At 49.5% G+C, this 26,879-nt stretch overlaps 1 protein-coding gene and 1 long non-coding RNA gene across 3 annotated transcripts; both read left to right on the top strand.

Moving 5' to 3' along the window:
* The first annotated feature begins 7,066 nt into the window (after nt 1-7,066).
* LOC147526345 (uncharacterized) lies at nt 7,067-12,262 on the top strand. Of its 2 annotated transcripts, none has more exons than XR_015222938.1 (3): nt 7,067-7,127; nt 7,279-7,471; nt 10,404-12,262. It is a non-coding gene; the product is annotated as an uncharacterized LOC147526345 (long non-coding RNA). The 2 variants fall into 2 exon arrangements; XR_015222937.1 differs by having other exon boundaries at nt 7,294-7,471.
* Nucleotides 12,263-15,736: 3,474 nt separating this feature from the next.
* LOC147526346 (uncharacterized) lies at nt 15,737-24,787 on the top strand. Its single transcript, XM_086629299.1, has 10 exons — nt 15,737-15,753; nt 16,798-16,919; nt 17,373-17,475; nt 17,794-17,943; nt 18,638-19,020; nt 21,827-21,909; nt 22,351-22,495; nt 22,949-23,051; nt 23,370-23,519; nt 24,214-24,787. The coding sequence occupies exons 1-10, from the start codon at nt 15,737-15,739 to the stop codon at nt 24,785-24,787; spliced, it is 1,830 nt and encodes a 609-aa protein (XP_086485425.1).
* The last annotated feature ends 2,092 nt before the right edge of the window (nt 24,788-26,879 follow it).

Consider the following 26,879-nt stretch of genomic DNA (forward strand, 5'->3'; position numbering starts at 1 on the left):
TGATTTCTGCGATGGAGCGAATGAAGTAGGTTGATAACCAATAATGGAGCATCTTGCCCATGACCCTAAGTTCTCCATGTCTTTGTTTCTTTCGTCCCTTCTTAAAGTGTTAGCTTTAATGGTCAGCAATCTCTTGATGTGCCCCTGTTTATTGATCAGGGTAGAGCATAAGTTCTCTGAGGGGTGCAGAGGAGCTCGCAAGTGAAAAGAAGAAGAAGAGCAAAAGCCCAGGTTGGCCCAGTAACTTAAAGCTGATGAGGATGGCTTTAACTTGAGCACGAGATTTTTAAGCAGCTCGATATTTGGCAAAGAGCAGACACGCAGCGGTCAATTACGTGTGCTTCTGGAAGGCTTTCCGTCTGCTTTTGAAAACATCCCCTTGGCAATAAAAAGGGTGGAAGCACTTGGGCACGTGTCATCTTTCCCAGGTGTCAGCACGTGGTGCGAATGCTTCACTTCTCTCCCACACCTGACAGCAGACAGCGGAAGCATCCCGACGTTGGGATCCAACGGCGCGCAACATTGACTTCCTGGACAGTTTTCATCTCGCTCTTCTCCCTTTCTTATTTGTGGACTTCATAATGTTAGTTGGGACACTAAATTTTCTGAGATCTTTTCTAACACAGAGTCTAAGAAATACAGCTGTGGCCCTTTTGGACGCGAATCCTCTTTCTCATTTACTTTTGCTTTTCTTCCTTCTCTCGCCTTTCATTCTGGGCCTACGCAAAAGATCTAGAAGAGGCTGGAAGGCGGAAGGTGGAAGCTGCTGTTGAGGGTTCCGTCATTTGCATATCTGAGGGCCCCCCCCCGCCCCTCCCCCCCCCGCCCCGCCCCAGAGAACGTTTGGGTCACAATGGCAGTTTTGGAATGCTCCCTGCCAGTTGGGTCAACAGATCCAGCGCAGCCGGCAGGTGCAGTTGGAGCTCCTCTGTCTGGCCCAGACAGTACGTCCAGGACTAGTGACCCAGAAGAGGGGAGATTTGAATCTACAGGTCTCCTTAGACGACCTTCAGGAACTGTGGGTTGCGGGTGAGGACGGGCTCTCTTTCTCTGCTCCAGTGACTGGTGCCATTGCTCTCAGGAGGTGGACCAGCTTCAACAGGTGAATCTGCATTTCCCTGCTTCTGGGGGTTACGGGAGCTGTTTGGGAGGCGAGGGAGATGTCAATTCCCGGTCTTGAGCCAAGTTGGGCAGAGCAGAGGTGGCCTGTAATTTAGCTGGCCTCGATTCCTTACCTGGAATGTCCCGCCTGCACAAGTGCGCTAAGGTCCTCTTGAGCTCTGCAGGGGATATAACGCGTACAATCAGTGAATCTAGCGTGTGGTCTTTCCGACCAAATACAGAAGCGTTTGCTTTAGGATAAGAGAAACAGTACCCTCAGCTCCCTGCTTGTACTGCCTAACTCTCCGTTGCCTAAGAATGGGCCCGAGGTTGGCTGGGACACGGGTGTCTACGGTAGAGAAATCCACATTTAGTCAGAAGACTCCCATCCCGGTCTCCGGTGTTGCTCATCACGTCTCTCCCAACTCCGCTCTTAGTCCTCCTTGAAGCCAAGTACAGCCTCTGACTCTTTTCTTTCTCTCTGTGTACTTTTTTTTTGCAGAAAGGAGGATCAGTCTTAGCCCTTCAGTTGCGGAAGAAAGTTTGTGTTGGAAGACCACACATGGATCTTCAAGTAGGTCTAATGAGATGCCTTTTCCTCTTCTGTTCCTCCCTGCTAAGCTTAGGCACTCTCTGTTTGCCCTGTTGCTGAGGGTCGCTGCCCAAGGCACCGCCCAGGGAGATTCTCTACGTCGTTTTGCGCCGTGAAATCACAGGCATGGTGTGTTTGTGGGACGTAAGCTAACTAAATCGCATCAAAGTGAAAAAAGTGCTCCGCAACTTGCGAGAGATACTACTGGAATAGAATCCGAATGTAGGTATTTTGAACCAAAGATGCTTAACAAGTTAGGTAAAAATTTTTGGCTTGGCGCTCTACTTTTAGTTTGGCTTTACAGCTATTTTAGATTTAAACTTGGAATTGAAACCAGTTTGCTCAAATGGAGGTGGAAATCATGTTCAAATAGCCAAGCATTTCTTTCAAAGGAGAGTAAGCAATGCAGCAGCTAGAAGGGGTGGTTTGGCTTTCAAGCGTTGCGTATCTTTGCAGCCACATCTCCAAGTCCCTGCTCAAGCGGCCTAGAAAAACAATCTTTTTATTCTGAGTCACAACTCTTCCAAGCCACCCCCTTCTGAAAAACGGGTTTAGATGTTTCTTGCTAGAGACGTAGGCACTTAGTGGTTGGGCTGTGGCCTCTCAAGACTTCTCTCTCTCTTTCTTCAGAAGACTCTCGGGCTGCAGCAGGCGTCCGGATGCCGCCGTGACAATGGAGGATCCAAACAAAAAGCCAGTAAATTGCCAAGGAGGATTTGGCGAGTCAAAGGTGAGAGCCTGAGTCCCTCCTGTCCTAGCGAATGGCCTGCCCAGCTATGGGCTGATGGCACAGGCCACCTGCAATTCCGGGTCTTGGGCGCAAGTCTTCTGCGGTTCAGTATTTGCCTCCTTCCTCACAAAGGAAACCAACACATCCAAAGAGATCCCTGTTACTTAGTTGAGGAAAACTTGTCTTGAGATCTGTTTGCCTCTTGGGGAGGACAGACTTGAGCCCAAAGAAGGAGAGTGCCCTCCCAAAGGGCTGCTGGACCTGTGTGTCCGTAATCTGAGAAAGCAGGAACAAATCCAGCGCTTGCCTTCAGGATGTCTGAAAACTCACGCAACTGCTGAAGTTCACAGCGGATGCACAAGGAAGGATGCTTGTGATGCATTTTTATTTGGAAAACCATCTTGGCGTGGTCATTTCCATCCCGTTTTCCCTCTTGCCTTTTCTTTCCCAGGGAGTGAAGCCTACTGCAGCTCTTCAAGCTGCACAGGCAGCATTTCAGCGCCTGAGCTCCACGTCTCTGCTGCTGGAAGCCAAAGATCTTCTTCTTCTCACGAGTAAGCAAAGCAATTTGTCCTGCCTAGTGCAAGTGCTGCTAGTGCAAAGAGAGACTACTGCAGTTAAGACCTACGATAGCAGCCTGTATTGTAGTGACACTACAGTCACTGTAGTGAGTGTAGTGTCACTACAGTGACTGTACACAAAACAGTTGGGTGACACTACGCTCTCGGGCAGCACTTATGGCGATGAGAACTGTGGGACGAGAGAGAGGAAAAAGATGCTGTATTTGGAGCACCAAACCTGTCAAGGTGCCGCATCAGCCCAACTGTAGGAGTGATATTCTGTGACGGTTTGGGTTTTTTTCTTCTTTTCAGGCAGTCAGCGAGGAACGCTTCTGATGGTGACAGTCACGGCGTTAAGCCACAAAATCCAGAGCAGTATGTGACTCCTCGGCAGCAGAACGAAGTCACAGTACATCATCTGCAGACAAAGCTGAAGGACTCTGAGAGCAAAGTTAAGGAAAGGTATACTTCCCTTCAGAAATCAGCGTTAGAATGATTTCCTCAGGAGCATTTAGGAATGCGAATCCTGCACGTTTTTACTCGTTTCTCGAGCACATCAAGTTTTCTTTAAGCAATGTAATCATGGTCAGTCTGACTCGGTTGTTTTCAGGTATTTCACGGTTTCGTGGCATGCTCTGTGAAAACGGACCATGCACTTTCCTGTCTCTCTTCTCTTCCTCGAACTATCCCAGCAGAATCTTTTCAAAGGAGAACTTTTTTCCGGGTCTCGTTTAGCATTGGCACTTTTTATCGATAAACCGCTTTCTGCCTGCCCTGCAAGCATGTCTTTCCTTAGTCTCCTGTTGTACCTCACTCAGGGAAACAGGAGTCCCCCTGCTGCCCGAAGGAAGGAAAAGCTCTTCCCCAAACCAGTGCGGCCGCTTGTGCTTTTGTCGCTTCGGTATCGAACTGTTCCCGGGAGCCCTTCGGGTGGACGCTTTTCCTAAAAGCGCCCTGAGAGCGGGCTCTCCAGCACACACAGGCCAGGCGGGCCCAAAGGGCCGTCTGAGTGGAGCCCCAAGGCAGGGAGCCAGCGCCCCCTGGGTCCAGCTCGGGATAGCCCCCCACCTCTGCATCGGCAAGGGCTGCATCTCACGCAGAGGCTCTTGCACTGTGCAGTCAGCACACGTGTGACACCGTTTTCCTTCTGCTACAGGGAAAGGGACATAGCAGAGCTGAAAGCTCAGCTGGCACGGATGAAGGAAGAGTGGATTGAGCAAGAGTGTAAGCGCGTGCAGGCGGAGCTGGCTTTCTTGGAAGCAAGAAAGGAAATTCAAGAACTCAAGCAGGTGGTGGAGGGCATGAAGAAGAGCTTGGCCGAGAAAGACCAAGAACTGCAGAAACACTTCCTCGCCATAAACATTGAAGACAAGAAGCTGGAATCTTTGGTGCAGAGCATGGAGGTGGCTCTGGGCAGCTCTGTGAGGGATGAGCAGTGCCTGGAGCACACGTGTGATGCGGAGGAGAAGCCGTTAGTGTCGTGTGCCACGATGCCAGACAGCCTGATGGCAGACGACGGAGCTTTGGAGGAGGTGGCAGGTAGTGGGCTGCTTGTTCAGGAGGACACTGGAGCTGCCGGGGCTGATTCCTCTGAAGGGAGTTTGCCACCACCACCACGGAGACGACTCATTCGGCTCCCTCCAGCTCTGCGCTCAATAGGGAGAGGCTTGAAAGCGGCATGGAGGAACATCTCACTTGTGCCCAGCAGGAGCAGAAAAGCAGCAAAGTGATGGTGGAACAGGCCATAACATAAAGAGTTACTGTTTATTTAGTTCTTTTATTGTAAAACTCCTTCATAATCACAAGTTCAATAAAGCATGTTAGAAGCGTTAAACCTGTGCGAGTATTTTGTTGTAGCAAAGCCAGAAAAAATACCGCGTCCCAGCCGAGCTGTCGGGCACAGGCTGAGCGTCAGGAGGCACTGCATCAGGGCAGGAGGAAGCACCAGGACCTGGAGAACGCATAGAGATATACTAACTCAAAGACTTGTGCCTTAAGTTGTGGTTTAATTAAATGTGGTGGCACGGCTTGGAGAGCTCCAAAGTGCCCCCCTCCTGGGGCACCCATTGGGTGGAGTTTGTCTTGCTGGGACTGCTGAGGTTCATCAGGCACAGCACAGCTGGAGCAGAGACAGGACTGAGACCTGAGAGAAACAACTACGCAGACACCAGGTCAGCAAAGATGGAGCGGGAGTCGGTGTGCCGGAGCTGAGGTTCCCCTGCAGCCCGTGGTGAGACGGAGATTAACGGTGGAGCAGAGATCCACCTGCAGCCTGTAGCAAACCCCATGCTGGAGCAGAGACGCCTGCACACAAGAGAGTTCCTGGATGTGGTGGCCGAAACGCACAGACTCCGTAGATGTGATACGAGAGACCTTTATTTACAGTTACAAGCCGTTTTTTTCGGACTATTCTTCTAGCCATGATGTGTCCACGCGCCCTTTGCTTAGTTATGATTGGTTACAACCAGTAGTGCACGCGCCTATTTTAGCTTTACTATTGGCTATGCCTAAAAAAGCATTTTTTTCTCTCTGCTAAGCTAAATATCAGCTTCTCGCACTCCCCATATCAGTTTCCCATACTCCCTATGCCAGCTTCTCACGCTCCCTATGCCAGCTTCTCACACTCCCTACGCCAGCTTCTCACACTCCCTTTTCTTTTTTGTTCTCTTTATCGGTTTTTCCCAACTCGTCAAGAACACAGACTTCAATCATCAAGATCAGATCCTAACTGTGACTGTGTGTACGATTCCACACCTGGAGGATTGTCTGGCGGGAAGAACTTCCCACGCTGCTGGAGACCGACCGTGAAGCAGAGGTGCATGTGCAGTCTGTGAGGAGGGAATCCACACTGCAGAAGGTGGCTGCAGCCTAATATGCTATGATCACAGTGTAGAACCAAGTTCTGTCCAGGGGCCGGGGGTGCATGCCAGGAGGAGATATCCCCCAGGCACCCGGTGCTGCGATAAAGAATGCCTGCTTTCTAAAACTCCAAAACGAGTCTTGGAAAGTTCCGTTTCAATTGCCCCAACTTTTCGGGTATCGCGGTAGCTTAGTGGCCGGCTGGGCTAAAGCAGGACAATCTTCAATGCCGTGAAGGCTACCCACATCAAATGCAAGGAGGGAAAAGCAGCGGGGGAGCAAAAATCAGCGAGAAGGGGCCGGCACTGAGAGGGAGGGGAGGCCCTGCGGAGGGACCTCTGGTGCCGTGGCCGCCAGGCTGCCCTTCCTGCCGGCTGTTCACCTCTTCTCCGATCGCCGTGAGCGGAGCGGGGCAAGTGGCAGTGTTGAGGCCATCTGCGAGTGTTTCCTGCTGAAAGCAGGAATAGCTAGCCAGATTTTGTAGCCAGCTGCGTGTCTTGATTAGAGGAAAAGAATGCTGGAACAGAAAATCTTTATAGAGAACGAATAAAAATCCTGGGGTTTTGGAACACAGAAATACTCAATGGGGTCATCTATGTCGGCCGGAGAAAAATCAGTTGTTAAAGTTCTTATGAAAATCCTTAAGAGACAGGGTGCAGCTGTTGACGAGACACAACTGCGTTTGCTGCTTACATGGCTTAAAGGAAAGGGAGTGTTTAAGGATTCAACAGAAGTTTTTAATATTGACCCTTGGCGGGAGGCGGGACAAGTACTGTTTGATGCCGCGGCAAGCGGGGACTTGGCAGTGACCGGCTTACTCCCAACTTGGCGTGCGGTCTTGGACGCGCTACAACAGCTTAAAGCGGACCGCGCCACAGCAGCAGCCGTAAATGCCGCTACCGATCCCGCGGCGTCAGCGGCGGCCGCAAACACCGTCGCCGGTTCCGCGGCGTCAGTGGCGGCTGCAAATACTGTCACCGATCCTGTGGCGCCGGCGGCAGCTGCTAATACTGCCACTAATTCCGCACGGCCAGCGACAGCCGCGGTTACCGATTCCGCGTCACCAGCGACAATCCTGATCACTAATCCTGTCTCGGTAGCAGCCGCTAACGTCGCCACCAATCCCGCGTTGCCAGCGGAAGCCGTAAATGTTGCCGCTAATGCTGCGTTGCCAGCCACAGCCGTAAATGTGGTTAGTTCTGCGTCACCAGCTACAGTCGTAAATGCTGCCACAGCGGTGAATGTTGGTGCTAACCCCGTGTCACCGGTATCGTCGGCTGCAGTGGTAAATTCCGTGTCACCTAGTACGGCAGGCGCTACAGCGGGCGGGCCACCACCACCATCGGCGTCCCTCATTCCTGTTCCTGCTTCTACAGCCTCCCCCCCCGCCCTCCCCCTTTCTTCTGCTACGGCGCTTACTCCTTCTACCTCTGTAGTTCTCTCCCTCGCAGACTTGGTGAAAGCTGCGGTACCGCAGACCGAGACGGACGGTCCCGATCCTTGCCGTCACTGGCGGAAACTCAAGGAGCAGGCGGAAAAGGAGGGAGACCATGCCCTGGCACAGCGTCTTGCTTGCCCAGTCATCAGAACTCCTGATGGGCGTATGCATTACAAGGCATTAGAGTTTGGGTTAGTGAAAGAGTTAAGAAAAAGTGTATTGGATTATGGTCTTTCTTCTCCTTACACCCAAGGGTTGCTGCGATCGGTAATGTTTAACTATGAACTTACTCTTTTGACATCAAACAGATAGCAGCGCTCATATTTACACCCACACAAAAGGTGATGTTTGAATCTCACTGGCGTTCTGCCTGCGACATAAAGGCGCTGGAGAACTTTGAAGGACAGGAAGATGACCCACTGAGGGGTGCGGGCATTCCTCAGTTAATGGGAGAAGCGCCTATAAATGCTCCGCAGTTGCAGGCACGCCTTAATCCAGCTATTCTAGCCCAATCCTGTCAGCTAGCATACCAAGCTATACTGAAAACACCCGATACGGGAAAAGTTGTAAATTGCTTTACGTCTATCCGACAAGGACCTAGTGAACCATATATGCTTTTTGTAGATAAACTGAAGGAAGCCATAGAAAAGCAAGTCGAGAATGAGGCAGCAAGAGATGCATTATTAATGAAATTAGCAGTAGAAAACGCCAATGAAGATTGCAAACGTGTATTATTACCCCTTAGGAATCCTAATGTTGTTGAAATGATGGAGGCTTGTCAGAAGGTGGGGACAGTTCAATATAAAATGGAATCAATGGCAGCTGCTTTTGCAGCTATGAGGGTAAATCACATTTGTTATAGGTGCGGACAGCCTGGTCACCTTAAGCGTGATTGTCCTAAAAGTCCTCAAGGTCCGGGAGTTTGCTCGAGATGTAAGAAGGGTCGCCACTATGTCAAACAATGTCGTTCAAAGTATAGTCTAGAAGGGAGATTGCTGCCGGGAAACTTCAGACAGAACGCGAGTCGCGGGCGCGTTCAGACACAAGTGCCCCGACACATTTACCAAGTGGATGCAGTCACCTCCGAGCATGAACCACGGGCAGCGCAGGAATGGATGTGGCCACCCTCAGTGAAACAACAATAATGGATAATACGGTACATAAAATCCCAGTGGACGCAAAAGGGCCTGTGGGCCATGGATTAAGCGCACTATTACTGGGACGATCAAGTACAACTGTACAAGGTTTATTTGTGTTACCTGGAATAATAGATGCAGATTTCGTAGGACAAATTCAGGCTATGGTTTGGACTCCTTCTCCACCTATGGTTATACCCGCAGGAGCCCGAATAGCCCAATTAATACCCTTCCAGGGTCAGCCCCTAAATGTAGAAGAAAGAACCAGGGGGGCTGGGAGTTTTGGATCTACAGGTCCTGCGGTACTATGGACACAACTTGTGACAGTACAGCGACCTAAATTAACATGTACTGTACGTAATGCTGAGGGCAGGCCTACTACTGTCACAATGATAGGAATGATAGATACTGGTGCCGATGTCACAGTTATTTCCTCAGCAAAATGGCCTTCGTCGTGGCCAATACGACTGGTGGCCTCTGGCCTTTCGGGTATTGGAGGCACTACAACATCATACCAGAGTGTCAACTTGATTCAAGTGGTGGGCCCTGCGGGTCAGGTCTCCACCATAGGCCCTTATGTAGTGGGGGTTCCACTCATTCTGTGGGGAAGAGATGTGTTGGCTTCTTGGGGGGTCACCATTGGAGTTCAGCATTTTTCATAGGGATCACTGAAGCGCGGCCCACCGTCTCTATTACATGGCTAACAGATCAACCTGTCTGGGTGGATCAGTGGCCCCTTACACATGAAAAGCTCCGCGCGCTGCACGAATTGGTTAATGAACAACTACAACAAGGGCATATTGTGCCGACCACTAGTCCATGGAATACACCTGTATTTGTGATAAAAAAGAAAAACGGAAAATGGAGACTGTTACCTGACCTGCGGCAGGTAAATGCAGTAATGGAAGCTATGGGAGCCCTTCAACCTGGACTCCCTTCTCCTACTATGATTCCAGCTAATTGGCCAATTATTGTATTAGATTTAAAAGATTGTTTCTTTACCATCCCTCTTGCAGAGAAGGATGGGCCAAAATTTGCATTTTCTGTCCCATCGATCAATCAAAGCGAACCCATGAAGCGATATCATTGGGTTGTACTGCCACAGGGTATGAAAAACAGTTCCACTATCTGTCAAATGTATGTGGCACGAGCCCTCTCAGAAATTAGGCCTAAATTTCCACAAATGTTGGTCTATCATTACATGGATGACATCCTATTGGCTGGTCAGTCGTCCGATTTATTGGCTAAGGTGACAGAGGAAACAAGAGCAGGGCTTTCTGCGTACGGGCTACAGATCGCTCCAGAAAAGGTTCAAAAGGAGCAACCTTGGAAATATTTGGGGTGGAAAATTTTTATGTCAACTGTGCAACCTCAACGAATCACCCTGAATACAAAAATACAAACCCTAAATGACCTTCAAAGGTTGCTGGGTACCATAAATTGGGTTCGTCCCTTGCTAGGCATTGATAATACTCAACTCTTTCCTCTTTTTGATTTGCTGAAAGGAGAGTCTGGTTTAAATTCACCCCGACAGCTAACGCCGGAAGCGCAGAAAGCTCTAATCCAGGTAGAATTGGCAATTCAATCTCGACAAGCTCATAGACAAAAGGACAATTTAGAAATTACATTAATGGTCATTAATAACGTGAAACAACCCTTAGGTATAATAGCACAGTGGGACGAGGAGCAACACACCGATCCTCTAATCCTACTGGAATGGGTATTTCTGTCACATCAGCCAACAAAAACTATTGTAACAAGAACAGAAATGATTGCTATTGTCGTATGTAAAAGCAGAAAACGAATTGTGCAAATACAAGGTAGAGAGCCGGCCTGTATCAGAATTCCACTCACGCAAGAACAATTAGAGTGGTGCCTAGCGAATAGCGTTGCACTACAGGATGCCTTTTTGGGTGTCACAGGACAAGTGTCTATCCATTACCCTTCACACAAATTGTTAAGCGTTTTACAAGACCTTCCTTTACAGCTTCGACCTCGATGTCGTCCTACACCGGTTGACGGAATCACAGTATTTACAGACGGGTCCGGAAAAACAGGGAAGGCCGTTATAGCATGGAAAGACGATGGTGATTGGCATGAGGAGGTGCAAATTGTTAAAGGTTCGCCACAAATTGTAGAATTATGAGCCGCGGTTGCAGTATTCAGAAAATGGGAAGCACCGTTTAATTTAATCACTGACTCTCAATATGTCTGTGGGGTTGTTCAACGTATAGAATATGCTTGGTTAAAGGAAGTTAATAATGAACAATTGTTTTTTCTCTTTAACGCACTGCTGTGGGAAGTCAACCATAGAATTAGTGATTTCTATATCATGCATGTACGGAGTCACACTAACTTACCAGGTTTTATTGCAGAAGGTAATGCACGAGCTGACAGGCTCACTCTGCCACTTTGGTCATCCCCGGTGCCTGACAGAATACAACAGGCAACAACTTCCCATGCTTTTTACCACCAATCAGCAAAGGCCTTGCGACGCCAACTTCATCTGTCGTGGTCTGAGGCACGGCAAATCCTACAAATGTGCCCAGACTGTCAGCCATTTGCTACCATTAGGCATACAGGAGTTAATCCTAGAGGGTTACATGCGTTACAGCTCTGGCAAGCGGATGTAACCCATGTCCCACAATTTGGCCGACAAAAATATGTACACGTTTCTATCGATACCTATTCTCATGTGATATGGGCCACAGCATGTACAGGAGAGAAATCTCGTGATGTCACACGACATTTTCTCAGTGCTTTTGCAGCATTGGGGGTGCCGCAAGAAATCAAAACAGATAATGGTCCCGCTTATGTAAGTCAAACAGTGTGTCATTTTTTCCATCGTTGAGGAATCGCACATATTACTGGAATACCACATTCGCCCCAAGGCCAGGCAATAGTCGAACGTGCTCATACGACTCTCAAAACCATGCTAGAAGAACAAAAAGGGGGAATGCAGGATGAGCCCCCGCAAAACAGGCTTAACAAAGCTATATACACCTTGAATTACCTACATTTGCATGACCGTGATGCAGATCCTCCTATTGTAAGACATTTTCACTCTCTCCCAAACAAAGGGGAAGAAGGTAAACGAGCAAAAGTATGGGTAAAATCATTATTAACACAGAGATGGGAGGGACCGTTTGAGTTATTAACCTGGGGTCCAGGATATGCTTGTGTTTCCACAGATAACGGCGTTAAGTGGGTCCCTGCGAGGTGCGTGCGACCAGCCTTGAACCGCAATGATGAGACCACCTCGGACAACGTCAGGATAGACATGGAAGAGTCTAGTGGATGCCAACAACCCTGTGATCCGGAATAATCATCTGGAACATGGCGTCACCAGCATTGGACTGGGAACATCACGGACCAGAAAGTTTGGGACTGAAAGGACAAGTGGGAGATTGGGTTGCTTGTTTGATCTGGGGGACAGAGTTTGAGATTAATTGGAAAAGAACTTTGCTGAAGGCGACAATGAATGCTTACTATCTATTGTCGGGAATAATTGTCTTAGGAATATGCTCCACAGCTGGAGCTGTATGGGTCTCAGTTTCACAGAGAAGGAACGTATGGGTGACAATGGCTAATGCCATAGGTCAGGACACTATCTGTTTGTCAATATCCTCTGCAGGTAACCCTTTCCGCACTTGCCTGATCGGGTTGCCTACAGATAAGGTAAAGTCATTATGTATCAACACCGTGCCAGGCGGCTTAAGTGACAAGTTACGTTCTTCATGGCACAATAACTGGGATAAGTGGGTTAAACACCTACCCTTACATGGATCAGAGCCGCAAGAGCTAGAGCTCCTAGGATCGGTAAAAATGGATTATTGTCTGTACATTGACTACCAGGACCAGATCAAGCAGGAGTAGTTAGTGTAAATGCCACCACAGATGTGTATTGGAGTGTGGCTGCGTGGTGCAATATTACCAGTCGCACTATCTCCAAATCTGCTAATGCACAAGGATTGTTCTTGATATGTGGGGATAGAGCTTGGCAAGGTATTCCTTCACATATAAGGGGAGGTCCATGTACTATGGGAACTTTAGGAATGTATTTGCCTAATACCACCATGATCCTAAATCATAGACACATCCGAAATAGGCAAGGTATACATGCTTTCAGTAGCCAGTGCAATTTGGGAGCTGAATTTTGGAACCCAGCAAAAATCATTGCAGCCTCAATACTTGCACCAGGAGTTGGAGTGGCACAGGCGTTAACTACACTGAATAAATTAGGTTGTTGGCTTGCGAAACAAACTAATGCTACAGCTTCTGCTTTAGACATGCTCTTAACTGATGTGAGTTCCATCAGACATGCTACACTGCAAAATAGAGCCGCCATAGATTTCTTATTGCTAATGCAGGGGCATGGTTGTGAAGTACTAGAAGGAATGTGTTGTATGAACTTGTCTGATCACTCAGAATCGATTCATGAGACAATACAGAAATTGAAAGATCAGGTGAATGAATTTCAGGTTCATCAGGATTGGTTAGGTAGCTTGTTCAAGAGTTGGGGAATTACAGGATGGCTAAAATCTTTAGCAAAAGTAGGCATTGTATTATTAGTAGTTCTTTTATGCATAGTAATAATCATCCCCTGCCTATTGTCATGCGTCCAACGGATGGTACAAAGTACGGTTCATCAAGTAATGGTAATAGAAAAACAAAAAAGGGGAATTGTGGAATCATACACACAGTTACCGTTGGGGCCTGGCCTTGATGATTTAAGCCTGTGTTATCGAAGAAGCTGGAAAACACCGATAAAGAGGATGAGAAAGAAAAGGGAGTGTGAACAGCTGGTGCAGGGAGTGTGAGAAGCTGACATGGGGAGTATGGGAAGATGCCCACAAGTCTATGGGGCCTGATGGTATCCACCCGAGAGTCCTGAGAGAGCTGGCGGATGTCATTGCCAAACCCCTGTCCATTATCTTTGGGCAGTCTTGGCTCACTGGGGAAGTTCCGCTGGACTGGAGGCTGGCGGATGTTACCCCCATTTACAAAAAAGGGCGGAAGGAGGATGCGGGGAACTACAGGCCTGTCAGTCTGACCTCGGTGATGGGCAAAGTCATGGAACAGGTTATCTTGAGTGCTATTAATGAGCACATACAGGTTAACCGGGTGATCAGGCCCAGTCAACATGGGTTTATGAAAGGCAGGTCTTGCCAATCAAACCTGATCACCTTCTATGACAGGGTGACCCGCCTGGTTGACGAGGGAAGGGCTGTGGATGTAGTTTTCCTGGACCTCAGTAAAGCCTTTGATACAGTTTCTCATAGTGTTCTGGTGGAGAAACTGGTAACTGCTGGCCTGGATAGGTACACCCTCCTTTGGGTTAAAAACTGGCTGGATGGCCGGGCCCAAAGAGTGGTGGTAAATGGGGCTAAATCCGGCTGGAGGCCGGTCACCAGTGGGGTTCCCCAGGGCTCAGTGCTGGGTCCAGTTCTGTTTAACATCTTTATCAATGACCTCGATGAGGGGATTGAATGTACCCTCAGTAAATTTGCGGACGACACCAAGCTGGGAGGCTGTGTCGATCTGCTCGAGGGTAGGGAGGCTCTTCAGAGGGATTTGAACAGACTGGAACGTTGGGCTGAGGCCAATGGCATGAGCTTTAATAAGGCCAAGTGCAGAGTCCTTCACTTGGGGTATAAAAACCCCAAGCATCGCTATAGGCTCGGGGAGGAGTGGCTGGAGAGCTGCCTGGCGGAGAAGGACCTGGGGGTGTTGGTTGACTACCGGCTTGATATGAGCCAGCAGTGTGCCCAGGTGGCCAAAAAGGCCAATGGGATACTGGCATGTATCAAGAATAGTGTGACCAGCAGGAGCAGGGAAGTGATCCTGCCCCTGTACTCGGCACTGGTGAGGCCGCACCTGGAATATTGTGTCCAGTTTTGGGCCCCTCGCTTTAAGAGAGATCTTGAGCTCCTGGAGCGAGTCCAAAGAAGGGCGACTAAACTGGTCAAGGGGCTGGAAAATAAAACTTATGAGGAGCGGCTGAGGGAGTTGGGGCTGTTTAGCCTGGAGAAGAGGAGGCTGAGGGGAGACCTGATTACGGCCTATAAATACTTGAGAAAAGATGGTGGGGAGTTAGGGGAAGGGCTCTTTACATTAGTGATGGGTGATAGAACAAGAGGAAATGGGCATAAGCTTAGTCAGGGGAGATTCAGGTTGGATGTTAGGAAGTATTTCTTCTCTGAAAGGGTTGTCAGCCACTGGAATAAGCTGCCCAGGGAGGTGGTTGAGTCCCCATCCCTGGATGTGTTTAAGAATAGGGTGGATGAGCTACTTGAGGATATGGTTTAATGGGGATTAGGGATGGTTGGACTCGATGATCTCTAAGGTCTTTTCCAACCTAGAAATCTATGAAATCTATGAAATCTATGATATAGAGTGTGTGAGAAAATGATGCTTAATTTAGCAGGTGAAAAATAGCTCCTTTTTAGGCATAGCCAATAGTAAAGTTAAAATAGGTGCGTGCACTATTGTTTGTAACTGATCACAGCTGGGTGAGGGGCGCGTGGACACATCGTGGCTAGAGTAATAATCTATAAAAGCTGCCTGTATAACAATAATAAAGGTCACTCTGCTATCACATCTACGGAGTCCGTGCACTTAACCGACACAGCTCTTCTCCCTTTCTTATTTGTGGACTTCATAATGTTAGTTGGGACACTAAATTTTCCGAGATCTTTTCTAACACAGAGTCTAAGAAATACAGCTGTGGCCCTTTTGGACGCGAATCGTCTTTCTCATTTACTTTTGCTTTTCTTCCTTCTCTCGCCTTTCATTTTGGGCCTACACAAAAGATCTAGAAGAGGCTGGAAGGCGGAAGGTGGAAGCTGCTGTTGGGGGTTCTGTCATTTGCATATCTGAGGGCCCCCCCCGCCCCTCCCCCCCCGCCCCGCCCCAGAGAACGTTTGGGTCACAATGGCAGTTTTGGAATGCTCCCTGCCAGTTGGGTCAACAGATCCAGCGCAGCCGGCAGGTGCAGTTGGAGCTCCTCTGTCTGGCCCAGACAGTACGTCCAGGACTAGTGACCCAGAAGAGGGGAGATTTGAATCTACAGGTCTCCTTAGACGACCTTCAGGAACTGTGGGTTGCAGATGAGGACGGGCTCTCTTTCTCTGCTCCAGTGACTGGTGCCATTGCTCTCAGGAGGTGGACCAGCTTCAACAGGTGAATCTGCATTTCCCTGCTTCTGGGGGTTACGGGAGCTGTCTGGGAGGCGAGGGAGATGTGAATTCCCGGTCTTGAGCCAAGTTGGGCAGAGCAGAGGTGGCCTGTAATTTAGCTGGCCTCGATTCCTTACCTGGAATGTCCCGCCTGCACAAGTGCGCTAAGGTCCTCTTGAGCTCTGCAGGGGATATAACGCGTACAATCAGTGAATCTAGCGTGTGGTCTTTCCGACCAAATACAGAAGCGTTTGCTTTAGGATAAGAGAAACAGTACCCTCAGCTCCCTGCTTGTACTGCCTAACTCTCCGTTGCCTAAGAATGGGCCCGAGGTTGGCTGGGACACGGGTGTCTACGGTAGAGAAATCCACATTTAGTCAGAAGACTCCCATCCCGGTCTCCGGTGTTCCTCATCAGGTCTCTCCCAACTCCGCTCTTAGTCCTCCTTGAAGCCAAGTACAGCCTCTGACTCTTTTCTTTCTCTCTGTGTACTTTTTCTTAGCAGAAAGGAGCATCAGTCTTAGCCCTTCAGTTGCGGAAGAAAGTTTGTGTTGGAAGACCACACATGGATCTTCAAGTAGGTCTAATGAGATGCCTTTTCCTCTTCTGTTCCTCCCTGCTAAGCTTAGGCACTCTCTGTTTGCCCTGTTGCTGAGGGTCGCTGCCCAAGGCACTGCCCAGGGAGATTCTCTACGTCGTTTTGCGCCGTGAAATCACAGGCATGGTGTGTTTGTGGGACGTAAGCTAACTAAATCGCATCAAAGTGAAAAAAGTGCTCCGCAACTTGCGAGAGATACTACTGGAATAGAATCCGAATGTAGGTATTTTGAACCAAAGATGCTTAACAAGTTAGGTAAAAATTTTTGGCTTGGCGCTCTACTTTTAGTTTGGCTTTACAGCTATTTTAGATTTAAACTTGGAATTGAAACCAGTTTGCTCAAATGGAGGTGGAAATCATGTTCAAATAGCCAAGCATTTCTTTCAAAGGAGAGTAAGCAATGCAGCAGCTAGAAGGGGTGGTTTGGCTTTCAAGCGTTGCGTATCTTTGCAGCCACATCTCCAAGTCCCTGCTCAAGCGGCCTAGAAAAACAATCTTTTTATTCTGAGTCACAACTCTTCCAAGCCACCCCCTTCTGAAAAACGGGTTTAGATGTTTCTTGCTAGAGATGTAGGCACTTAGTGGTTGGGCTGTGGCCTCTCAAGACTTCTCTCTCTCTTTCTTCAAAAGACTCTCGGGCTGCAGCAGGTGTCCGGATGCCGCCGTGACAATGGAGGATCCAAACAAAAAGCCAGTAAATTGCCAAGGAGGATTTGGCGAGTCAAAGGTGAGAGCCTGAGTCCCTCCTGTCCTAGCGAATGGCCTGCCCAGCTATGGGCTGATGGCACAGGCCACCTGCAATTCCGGGTCTTGGGCGCAAGTCTTCTGCGGTTCAGTATTTGCCTCCTTCCTCACAAAGGAAACCAAACACATCCAAAGAGATCCCTGTTACTTAGTTGAGGAAAACTTGTCTTGAGATCTGTTTGCCTCTTGGGGAGGACAGACTTGAGCCCAAAGAAGGAGAGTGCCCTCCCAAAGGGCTGCTGGACCTGTGTGTCCGTAATCTGAGAAAGCAGGAACAAATCCAGCGCTTGCCTTCAGGGATGTCTGAAAACTCACGCAACTGCTGAAGTTCACAGCGGATGCACAAGGAAGGATGCTTGTGATGCACTTTTATTTGGAAAACCATCTTGGCGTGGTCATTTCCATCCCGTTTTCCCTCTTGCCTTTTCTTTCCCAGGGAGTGAAGCCTACTGCAGCTCTTCAAGCTGCACAGGCAGCATTTCAGCGCCTGAGCTCCACGTCTCTGCTGCTGGAAGCCAAAGATCTTCTTCTTCTCACGAGTAAGCAAAGCAATTTGTCCTGCCTAGGGCAAGTGCTGCTAGTGCAAAGAGAGACTACTGCAGTTAAGACCTACGATAGCAGCCTGTATTGTAGTGACACTACAGTCACTGTAGTGAGTGTAGTGTCACTACAGTGACTGTACACAAAACAGTTGGGTGACACTACGCTCTCGGGCAGCACTTATGGCGATGAGAACTGTGGGACGAGAGAGAGGAAAAAGATGCTGTATTTGGAGCACCAAACCTGTCAAGGTGCCGCATCAGCCCAACTGTAGGAGTGATATTCTGTGACGGTTTGGGTTTTTTTCTTCTTTTCAGGCAGTCAGCGAGGAACGCTTCTGATGGTGACAGTCACGGCGTTAAGCCACAAAATCCAGAGCAGTATGTGACTCCTCGGCAGCAGAACGAAGTCACAGTACATCATCTGCAGACAAAGCTGAAGGACTCTGAGAGCAAAGTTAAGGAAAGGTATACTTCCCTTCAGAAATCAGCGTTAGAATGATTTCCTCAGGAGCATTTAGGAATGCGAATCCTGCACGTTTTTACTCGTTTCTCGAGCACATCAAGTTTTCTTTAAGCAATGTAATCATGGTCAGTCTGACTCGGTTGTTTTCAGGTATTTCACGGTTTCGTGGCATGCTCTGTGAAAACGGACCATGCACTTTCCTGTCTCTCTTCTCTTCCTCGAACTATCCCAGCAGAATCTTTTCAAAGGAGAACTTTTTTCCGGGTCTCGTTTAGCATTGGCACTTTTTATCGATAAACCGCTTTCTGCCTGCCCTGCAAGCATGTCTTTCCTTAGTCTCCTGTTGTACCTCACTCAGGGAAACAGGAGTCCCCCTGCTGCCCGAAGGAAGGAAAAGCTCTTCCCCAAACCAGTGTGGCCGCTTGTGCTTTTGTCGCTTCGGTATCGAACTGTTCCCGGGAGCCCTTTGGGTGGACGCTTTTCCTAAAAGCGCCCTGAGAGCGGGCTCTCCAGCACACACAGGCCAGGCGGGCCCAAAGGGCCGTCTGAGTGGAGCCCCAAGGCAGGGAGCCAGCGCCCCCTGGGTCCAGCTCGCGATAGCCCCCCACCTCTGCATCGGCAAGGGCTGCATCTCACGCAGAGGCTCTTGCACTGTGCAGTCAGCACACGTGTGACACCGTTTTTCTTCTGCCACAGGGAAAGGGACATAGCAGAGCTGAAAGCTCAGCTGGCACGGATGAAGGAAGAGTGGATTGAGCAAGAGTGTAAGCGCGTGCAGGCGGAGCTGGCTTTCTTGGAAGCAAGAAAGGAAATTCAAGAACTCAAGCAGGTGGTGGAGGGCATGAAGAAGAGCTTGGCCGAGAAAGACCAAGAACTGCAGAAACACTTCCTCGCCATAAACATTGAAGACAAGAAGCTGGAATCTTTGGTGCAGAGCATGGAGGTGGCTCTGGGCAGCTCTGTGAGGGATGAGCAGTGCCTGGAGCACACGTGTGATGCGGAGGAGAAGCCGTTAGTGTCGTGTGCCACGATGCCAGACAGCCTGATGGCAGACGACGGAGCTTTGGAGGAGGTGGCAGGTAGTGGGCTGCTTGTTCAGGAGGACACTGGAGCTGCCGGGGCTGATTCCTCTGAAGGGAGTTTGCCACCACCACCACGGAGACGACTCATTCGGCTCCCTCCAGCTCTGCGCTCAATAGGGAGAGGCTTGAAAGCGGCATGGAGGAACATCTCACTTGTGCCCAGCAGGAGCAGAAAAGCAGCAAAGTGATGGTGGAACAGGCCATAACATAAAGAGTTACTGTTTATTTAGTTCTTTTATTGTAAAACTCCTTCATAATCACAAGTTCAATAAAGCATGTTAGAAGCGTTAAACCTGTGCGAGTATTTTGTTGTAGCAAAGCCAGAAAAAATACCGCGTCCCAGCCGAGCTGTCGGGCACAGGCTGAGCGTCAGGAGGCACTGCATCAGGGCAGGAGGAAGCACCAGGACCTGGAGAACGCATAGAGATATACTAACTCAAAGACTTGTGCCTTAAGTTGTGGTTTAATTAATGTGGTGGCACGGCTTGGAGAGCTCCAAAGTGCCCCCCTCCTGGGGCACCCATTGGGTGGAGTTTGTCTTGCTGGGACTGCTGAGGTTCGTCAGGCACAGCACAGCTGGAGCAGAGACAGGACTGAGACCTGAGAGAAACAACTACGCAGACACCAGGTCAGCAAAGATGGAGCGGGAGTCGGTGTGCCGGAGCTGAGGTTCCCCTGCAGCCCGTGGTGAGACGGAGATTAGCGGTGGAGCAGAGATCCACCTGCAGCCTGTAGCAAACCCCATGCTGGAGCAGAGACGCCTGCACACAAGAGAGTTCCTGGATGTGGTGGCCGAAACGCACAGACTCCGTAGATGTGATACGAGAGACCTTTATTTACAGTTACAAGCCGTTTTTTCGGACTATTCTTCTAGCCATGATGTGTCCACGCGCCCTTTGCTTAGTTAAGATTGGTTACAACCAGTAGTGCACGCGCCTATTTTAGCTTTACTATTGGCTATGCCTAAAAAAGCATTTTTTTCTCTCTGCTAAGCTAAATACCAGCTTCTCGCACTCCCCATATCAGTTTCCCATACTCCCTATGCCAGCTTCTCACGCTCCCTATGCCAGCTTCTCACACTCCCTATGCCAGCTTCTCACACTCCCTTGTCTTTTTTGTTTATCGTTTGTTCCCAACTCGTCAAGAACACAGACTTCAATCATCAAGATCAGATCCTAACTGTGACTGTGTGTACAATTCCACACCTGGAGGATTGTCTGGCGGGAAGAACTTCCCACGCTGCTGGAGACCGACCGTGGAGCAGAGCGAGGAGGGAATCCACATGTGCAGTCTGTGAGGAGGGAATCCACACTGCAGAAGGTGGCTGCACCCTAAGATGCTATGAATCCACGGGCAAAGCCTGTGCTGGAGCAATCCAATGGGTAAGGACTGCATCCTTACCATTCCGTCTGCTTTTGAAAACATCCCCTTGGCAATAAAAAGGGTGGAAGCACTTGGGCACGTGTCATCTTTCCCAGGTGTCAGCACGTGGTGTGAATGCTTCACTTCTCTCCCACACCTGACAGCAGACAGCGGAAGCATCCCGACGCTGGGATCCAACGGCGCGCAACATTGACTTCCTGGACAGTTTTCATCTCGCTCTTCTCCCTTTCTTATTTGTGGACTTCATAATGTTAGTTGGGACACTAAATTTTCCGAGATCTTTTCTAACACAGAGTCTAAGAAATACAGCTGTGGCCCTTTTGGACGCGAATCCTCTTTCTCATTTACTTTTGCTTTTCTTCCTTCTCTCGCCTTTCATTCTGGGCCTATGCAAAAGATCTAGAAGAGGCTGGAAGGCGGAAGGTGGAAGCTGCTGTTGAGGGTTCCGTCATTTGCATATCTGAGGGCCCCCCCCGCCCCGCCCCCCCCCGCCCCGCCCCAGAGAACGTTTGGGTCACAATGGCAGTTTTGGAATGCTCCCTGCCAGTTGGGTCAACAGATCCAGCGCAGCCGGCAGGTGCAGTTGGAGCTCCTCTGTCTGGCCCAGACAGTACGTCCAGGACTAGTGACCCAGAAGAGAGGAGATTTGAATCTACAGGTCTCCTTAGACGACCTTCAGGAACTGTGGGTTGCGAATGAGGACGGGCTCTCTTTCTCTGCTCCAGTGACTGGTGCCATTGCTCTCAGGAGGTGGACCAGCTTCAACAGGTGAATCTGCATTTCCCTGCTTCTGGGGGTTACGGGAGCTGTTTGGGAGGCGAGGGAGATGTCAATTCCCGGTCTTGAGCCAAGTTGGGCAGAGCAGAGGTGGCCTGTAATTTAGCTGGCCTCGATTCCTTACCTGGAATGTCCCGCCTGCACAAGTGCGCTAAGGTCCTCTTGAGCTCTGCAGGGGATATAACGCGTACAATCAGTGAATCTAGCGTGTGGTCTTTCCGACCAAATACAGAAGCGTTTGCTTTAGGATAAGAGAAACAGTACCCTCAGCTCCCTGCTTGTACTGCCTAACTCTCCGTTGCCTAAGAATGGGCCCGAGGTTGGCTGGGACACGGGTGTCTACGGTAGAGAAATCCACATTTAGTCAGAAGACTCCCATCCCGGTCTCCGGTGTTCCTCATCAGGTCTCTCCCAACTCCGCTCTTAGTCCTCCTTGAAGCCAAGTACAGCCTCTGACTCTTTTCTTTCTCTCTGTGTACTTTTTTTTTGCAGAAAGGAGGATCAGTCTTAGCCCTTCAGTTGCGGAAGAAAGTTTGTGTTGGAAGACCACACATGGATCTTCAAGTAGGTCTAATGAGATGCCTTTTCCTCTTCTGTTCCTCCCTGCTAAGCTTAGGCACTCTCTGTTTGCCCTGTTGCTGAGGGTCGCTGCCCAAGGCACTGCCCAGGGAGATTCTCTACGTCGTTTTGCGCCGTGAAATCACAGGCATGGTGTGTTTGTGGGACGTAAGCTAACTAAATCGCATCAAAGTGAAAAAAGTGCTCCGCAACTTGCGAGAGATACTACTGGAATAGAATCCGAATGTAGGTATTTTGAACCAAAGATGCTTAACAAGTTAGGTAAAAATTTTTGGCTTGGCGCTCTACTTTTAGTTTGGCTTTACAGCTATTTTAGATTTAAACTTGGAATTGAAACCAGTTTGCTCAAATGGAGGTGGAAATCATGTTCAAATAGCCAAGCATTTCTTTCAAAGGAGAGTAAGCAATGCAGCAGCTAGAAGGGGTGGTTTGGCTTTCAAGCGTTGCGTATCTTTGCAGCCACATCTCCAAGTCCCTGCTCAAGCGGCCTAGAAAAACAATCTTTTTATTCTGAGTCACAACTCTTCCAAGCCACCCCCTTCTGAAAAACGGGTTTAGATGTTTCTTGCTAGAGACGTAGGCACTTAGTGGTTGGGCTGTGGCCTCTCAAGACTTCTCTCTCTCTTTCTTCAGAAGACTCTCGGGCTGCAGCAGGCGTCCGGATGCCGCCGTGACAATGGAGGATCCAAACAAAAAGCCAGTAAATTGCCAAGGAGGATTTGGCGAGTCAAAGGTGAGAGCCTGAGTCCCTCCTGTCCTAGCGAATGGCCTGCCCAGCTATGGGCTGATGGCACAGGCCACCTGCAATTCCGGGTCTTGGGCGCAAGTCTTCTGCGGTTCAGTATTTGCCTCCTTCCTCACAAAGGAAACCAAACACATCCAAAGAGATCCCTGTTACTTAGTTGAGGAAAACTTGTCTTGAGATCTGTTTGCCTCTTGGGGAGGACAGACTTGAGCCCAAAGAAGGAGAGTGCCCTCCCAAAGGGCTGCTGGACCTGTGTGTCCGTAATCTGAGAAAGCAGGAACAAATCCAGCGCTTGCCTTCAGGGATGTCTGAAAACTCACGCAACTGCTGAAGTTCACAGCGGATGCACAAGGAAGGATGCTTGTGATGCACTTTTATTTGGAAAACCATCTTGGCGTGGTCATTTCCATCCCGTTTTCCCTCTTGCCTTTTCTTTCCCAGGGAGTGAAGCCTACTGCAGCTCTTCAAGCTGCACAGGCAGCATTTCAGCGCCTGAGCTCCACGTCTCTGCTGCTGGAAGCCAAAGATCTTCTTCTTCTCACGAGTAAGCAAAGCAATTTGTCCTGCCTAGGGCAAGTGCTGCTAGTGCAAAGAGAGACTACTGCAGTTAAGACCTACGATAGCAGCCTGTATTGTAGTGACACTACAGTCACTGTAGTGAGTGTAGTGTCACTACAGTGACTGTACACAAAACAGTTGGGTGACACTACGCTCTCGGGCAGCACTTATGGCGATGAGAACTGTGGGACGAGAGAGAGGAAAAAGATGCTGTATTTGGAGCACCAAACCTGTCAAGGTGCCGCATCAGCCCAACTGTAGGAGTGATATTCTGTGACGGTTTGGGTTTTTTTCTTCTTTTCAGGCAGTCAGCGAGGAACGCTTCTGATGGTGACAGTCACGGCGTTAAGCCACAAAATCCAGAGCAGTATGTGACTCCTCGGCAGCAGAACGAAGTCACAGTACATCATCTGCAGACAAAGCTGAAGGACTCTGAGAGCAAAGTTAAGGAAAGGTATACTTCCCTTCAGAAATCAGCGTTAGAATGATTTCCTCAGGAGCATTTAGGAATGCGAATCCTGCACGTTTTTACTCGTTTCTCGAGCACATCAAGTTTTCTTTAAGCAATGTAATCATGGTCAGTCTGACTCGGTTGTTTTCAGGTATTTCACGGTTTCGTGGCATGCTCTGTGAAAACGGACCATGCACTTTCCTGTCTCTCTTCTCTTCCTCGAACTATCCCAGCAGAATCTTTTCAAAGGAGAACTTTTTTCCGGGTCTCGTTTAGCATTGGCACTTTTTATCGATAAACCGCTTTCTGCCTGCCCTGCAAGCATGTCTTTCCTTAGTCTCCTGTTGTACCTCACTCAGGGAAACAGGAGTCCCCCTGCTGCCCGAAGGAAGGAAAAGCTCTTCCCCAAACCAGTGTGGCCGCTTGTGCTTTTGTCGCTTCGGTATCGAACTGTTCCCGGGAGCCCTTTGGGTGGACGCTTTTCCTAAAAGCGCCCTGAGAGCGGGCTCTCCAGCACACACAGGCCAGGCGGGCCCAAAGGGCCGTCTGAGTGGAGCCCCAAGGCAGGGAGCCAGCGCCCCCTGGGTCCAGCTCGGGATAGCCCCCCACCTCTGCATCGGCAAGGGCTGCATCTCACGCAGAGGCTCTTGCACTGTGCAGTCAGCACACGTGTGACACCGTTTTCCTTCTGCCACAGGGAAAGGGACATAGCAGAGCTGAAAGCTCAGCTGGCACGGATGAAGGAAGAGTGGATTGAGCAAGAGTGTAAGCGCGTGCAGGCGGAGCTGGCTTTCTTGGAAGCAAGAAAGGAAATTCAAGAACTCAAGCAGGTGGTGGAGGGCATGAAGAAGAGCTTGGCCGAGAAAGACCAAGAACTGCAGAAACACTTCCTCGCCATAAACATTGAAGACAAGAAGCTGGAATCTTTGGTGCAGAGCATGGAGGTGGCTCTGGGCAGCTCTGTGAGGGATGAGCAGTGCCTGGAGCACACGTGTGATGCGGAGGAGAAGCCGTTAGTGTCGTGTGCCACCATGCCAGACAGCCTGATGGCAGACGACGGAGCTTTGGAGGAGGTGGCAGGTAGTGGGCTGCTTGTTCAGGAGGACACTGGAGCTGCCGGGGCTGATTCCTCTGAAGGGAGTTTGCCACCACCACCACGGAGACGACTCATTCGGCTCCCTCCAGCTCTGCGCTCAATAGGGAGAGGCTTGAAAGCGGCATGGAGGAACATCTCACTTGTGCCCAGCAGGAGCAGAAAAGCAGCAAAGTGATGGTGGAACAGGCCATAACATAAAGAGTTACTGTTTATTTAGTTCTTTTATTGTAAAACTCCTTCATAATCACAAGTTCAATAAAGCATGTTAGAAGCGTTAAACCTGTGCGAGTATTTTGTTGTAGCAAAGCCAGAAAAAATACCGCGTCCCAGCCGAGCTGTCGGGCACAGGCTGAGCGTCAGGAGGCACTGCATCAGGGCAGGAGGAAGCACCAGGACCTGGAGAACGCATAGAGATATACTAACTCAAAGACTTGTGCCTTAAGTTGTGGTTTAATTAAATGTGGTGGCACGGCTTGGAGAGCTCCAAAGTGCCCCCCTCCTGGGGCACCCATTGGGTGGAGTTTGTCTTGCTGGGACTGCTGAGGTTCGTCAGGCACAGCACAGCTGGAGCAGAGACAGGACTGAGACCTGAGAGAAACAACTACGCAGACACCAGGTCAGCAAAGATGGAGCGGGAGTCGGTGTGCCGGAGCTGAGGTTCCCCTGCAGCCCGTGGTGAGACGGAGATTAACGGTGGAGCAGAGATCCACCTGCAGCCTGTAGCAAACCCCATGCTGGAGCAGAGACGCCTGCACACAAGAGAGTTCCTGGATGTGGTGGCCGAAACGCACAGACTCCGTAGATGTGATACGAGAGACCTTTATTTACAGTTACAAGCCGTTTTTTCGGACTATTCTTCTAGCCATGATGTGTCCACGCGCCCTTTGCTTAGTTATGATTGGTTACAACCAGTAGTGCACGCGCCTATTTTAGCTTTACTATTGGCTATGCCTAAAAAAGCATTTTTTTCTCTCTGCTAAGCTAAATATCAGCTTCTCGCACTCCCCATATCAGTTTCCCATACTCCCTATGCCAGCTTCTCACGCTCCCTATGCCAGCTTCTCACACTCCCTACGCCAGCTTCTCACACTCCCTTTTCTTTTTTGTTCTCTTTATCGTTTTTTCCCAACTCGTCAAGAACACAGACTTCAATCATCAAGATCAGATCCTAACTGTGACTGTGTGTACGATTCCACACCTGGAGGATTGTCTGGCGGGAAGAACTTCCCACGCTGCTGGAGACCGACCGTGGAGCAGAGTGAGGAGGGAATCCACATGTGCAGTCTGTGAGGAGGGAATCCACACTGCAGAAGGTGGCTGCACCCTAAGATGCTATGAATCCACGGGCAAAGCCTGTGCTGGAGCAATCCGATGGGTAAGGACTGCATCCTGCGGGAAGGACTCACGATGGAGAAGCCTGTGGACTGTCCCTTGAGTATGAGATCCACTGGCGCAGGGGAAAAGAGGGAAAAGAGTGTAAGAAGTCCTCCTCTTTTAAGAAAAGGAATGGCAGAAGCAATTTGTGATGAACTGACCTGCAACCCCCCATTCCTCGTCCCCCTGTGCCACGAGGGTGGGGGGAGGTAGATCTGGGAAGAAAGGAAGGGGGAGGCGGAAGTGTTGTTTTTAAGATGTGGCTTTCTTTCTTGTTATCCTCTCTGAATGTGCTGTTAACTAATTACACTGGTTTGTCCCCAAGCCGAAATGGTTTTTGCTCAGGGCGGTGGGTGATTCCTCCCTGTTCTTATCTTGACTCTCAGCCCTTTTGTTACATTTTTCTCTTCTCCACCCTACTGAGCGGGAGGAGTGAATGAGCGGCCTCCTGGTTGTTACCCAGCAATGAAGGAGTTAAAATTTTTGTCTAAGAATTTCATGAAGGGTTTAGTAGGTGCTTTACACATACCTAAAGAACATAACAAGATGACATCCTTGAAGCTGCCGGAAGTGATTAGAAGGGAGACTCTTTATCCAGAACTATCTGCCTTTGAATGGAACATCTCAGGAAATGTATAAGCTTTGTTCTCATGTTTTTGTGAACTGTGAGCATGCGCAGCAGCAACTTGGGGAAAGGTAATTCCAGCAGGGGAAGATCGCTACCACCGACTCCTGGACCACCTGCCCTAAACATACCCCAGACCCAAAAGAAAGAGGCAGAGGAAGAGAACTGAGCATGTGAAGTAATTTACACGTAAAGCGAGAGAAAATGGTCCAGTTGTTTAGGAGAATAACAATGAATATGTGAACATGTTATGAATATGCATGATCAC

The sequence above is a fragment of the Tauraco erythrolophus genome, chromosome Z (genome assembly GCF_009769465.1).
Source record: "Tauraco erythrolophus isolate bTauEry1 chromosome Z, bTauEry1.pri, whole genome shotgun sequence".
Lineage (NCBI taxonomy): Eukaryota > Metazoa > Chordata > Aves > Musophagiformes > Musophagidae > Tauraco > Tauraco erythrolophus.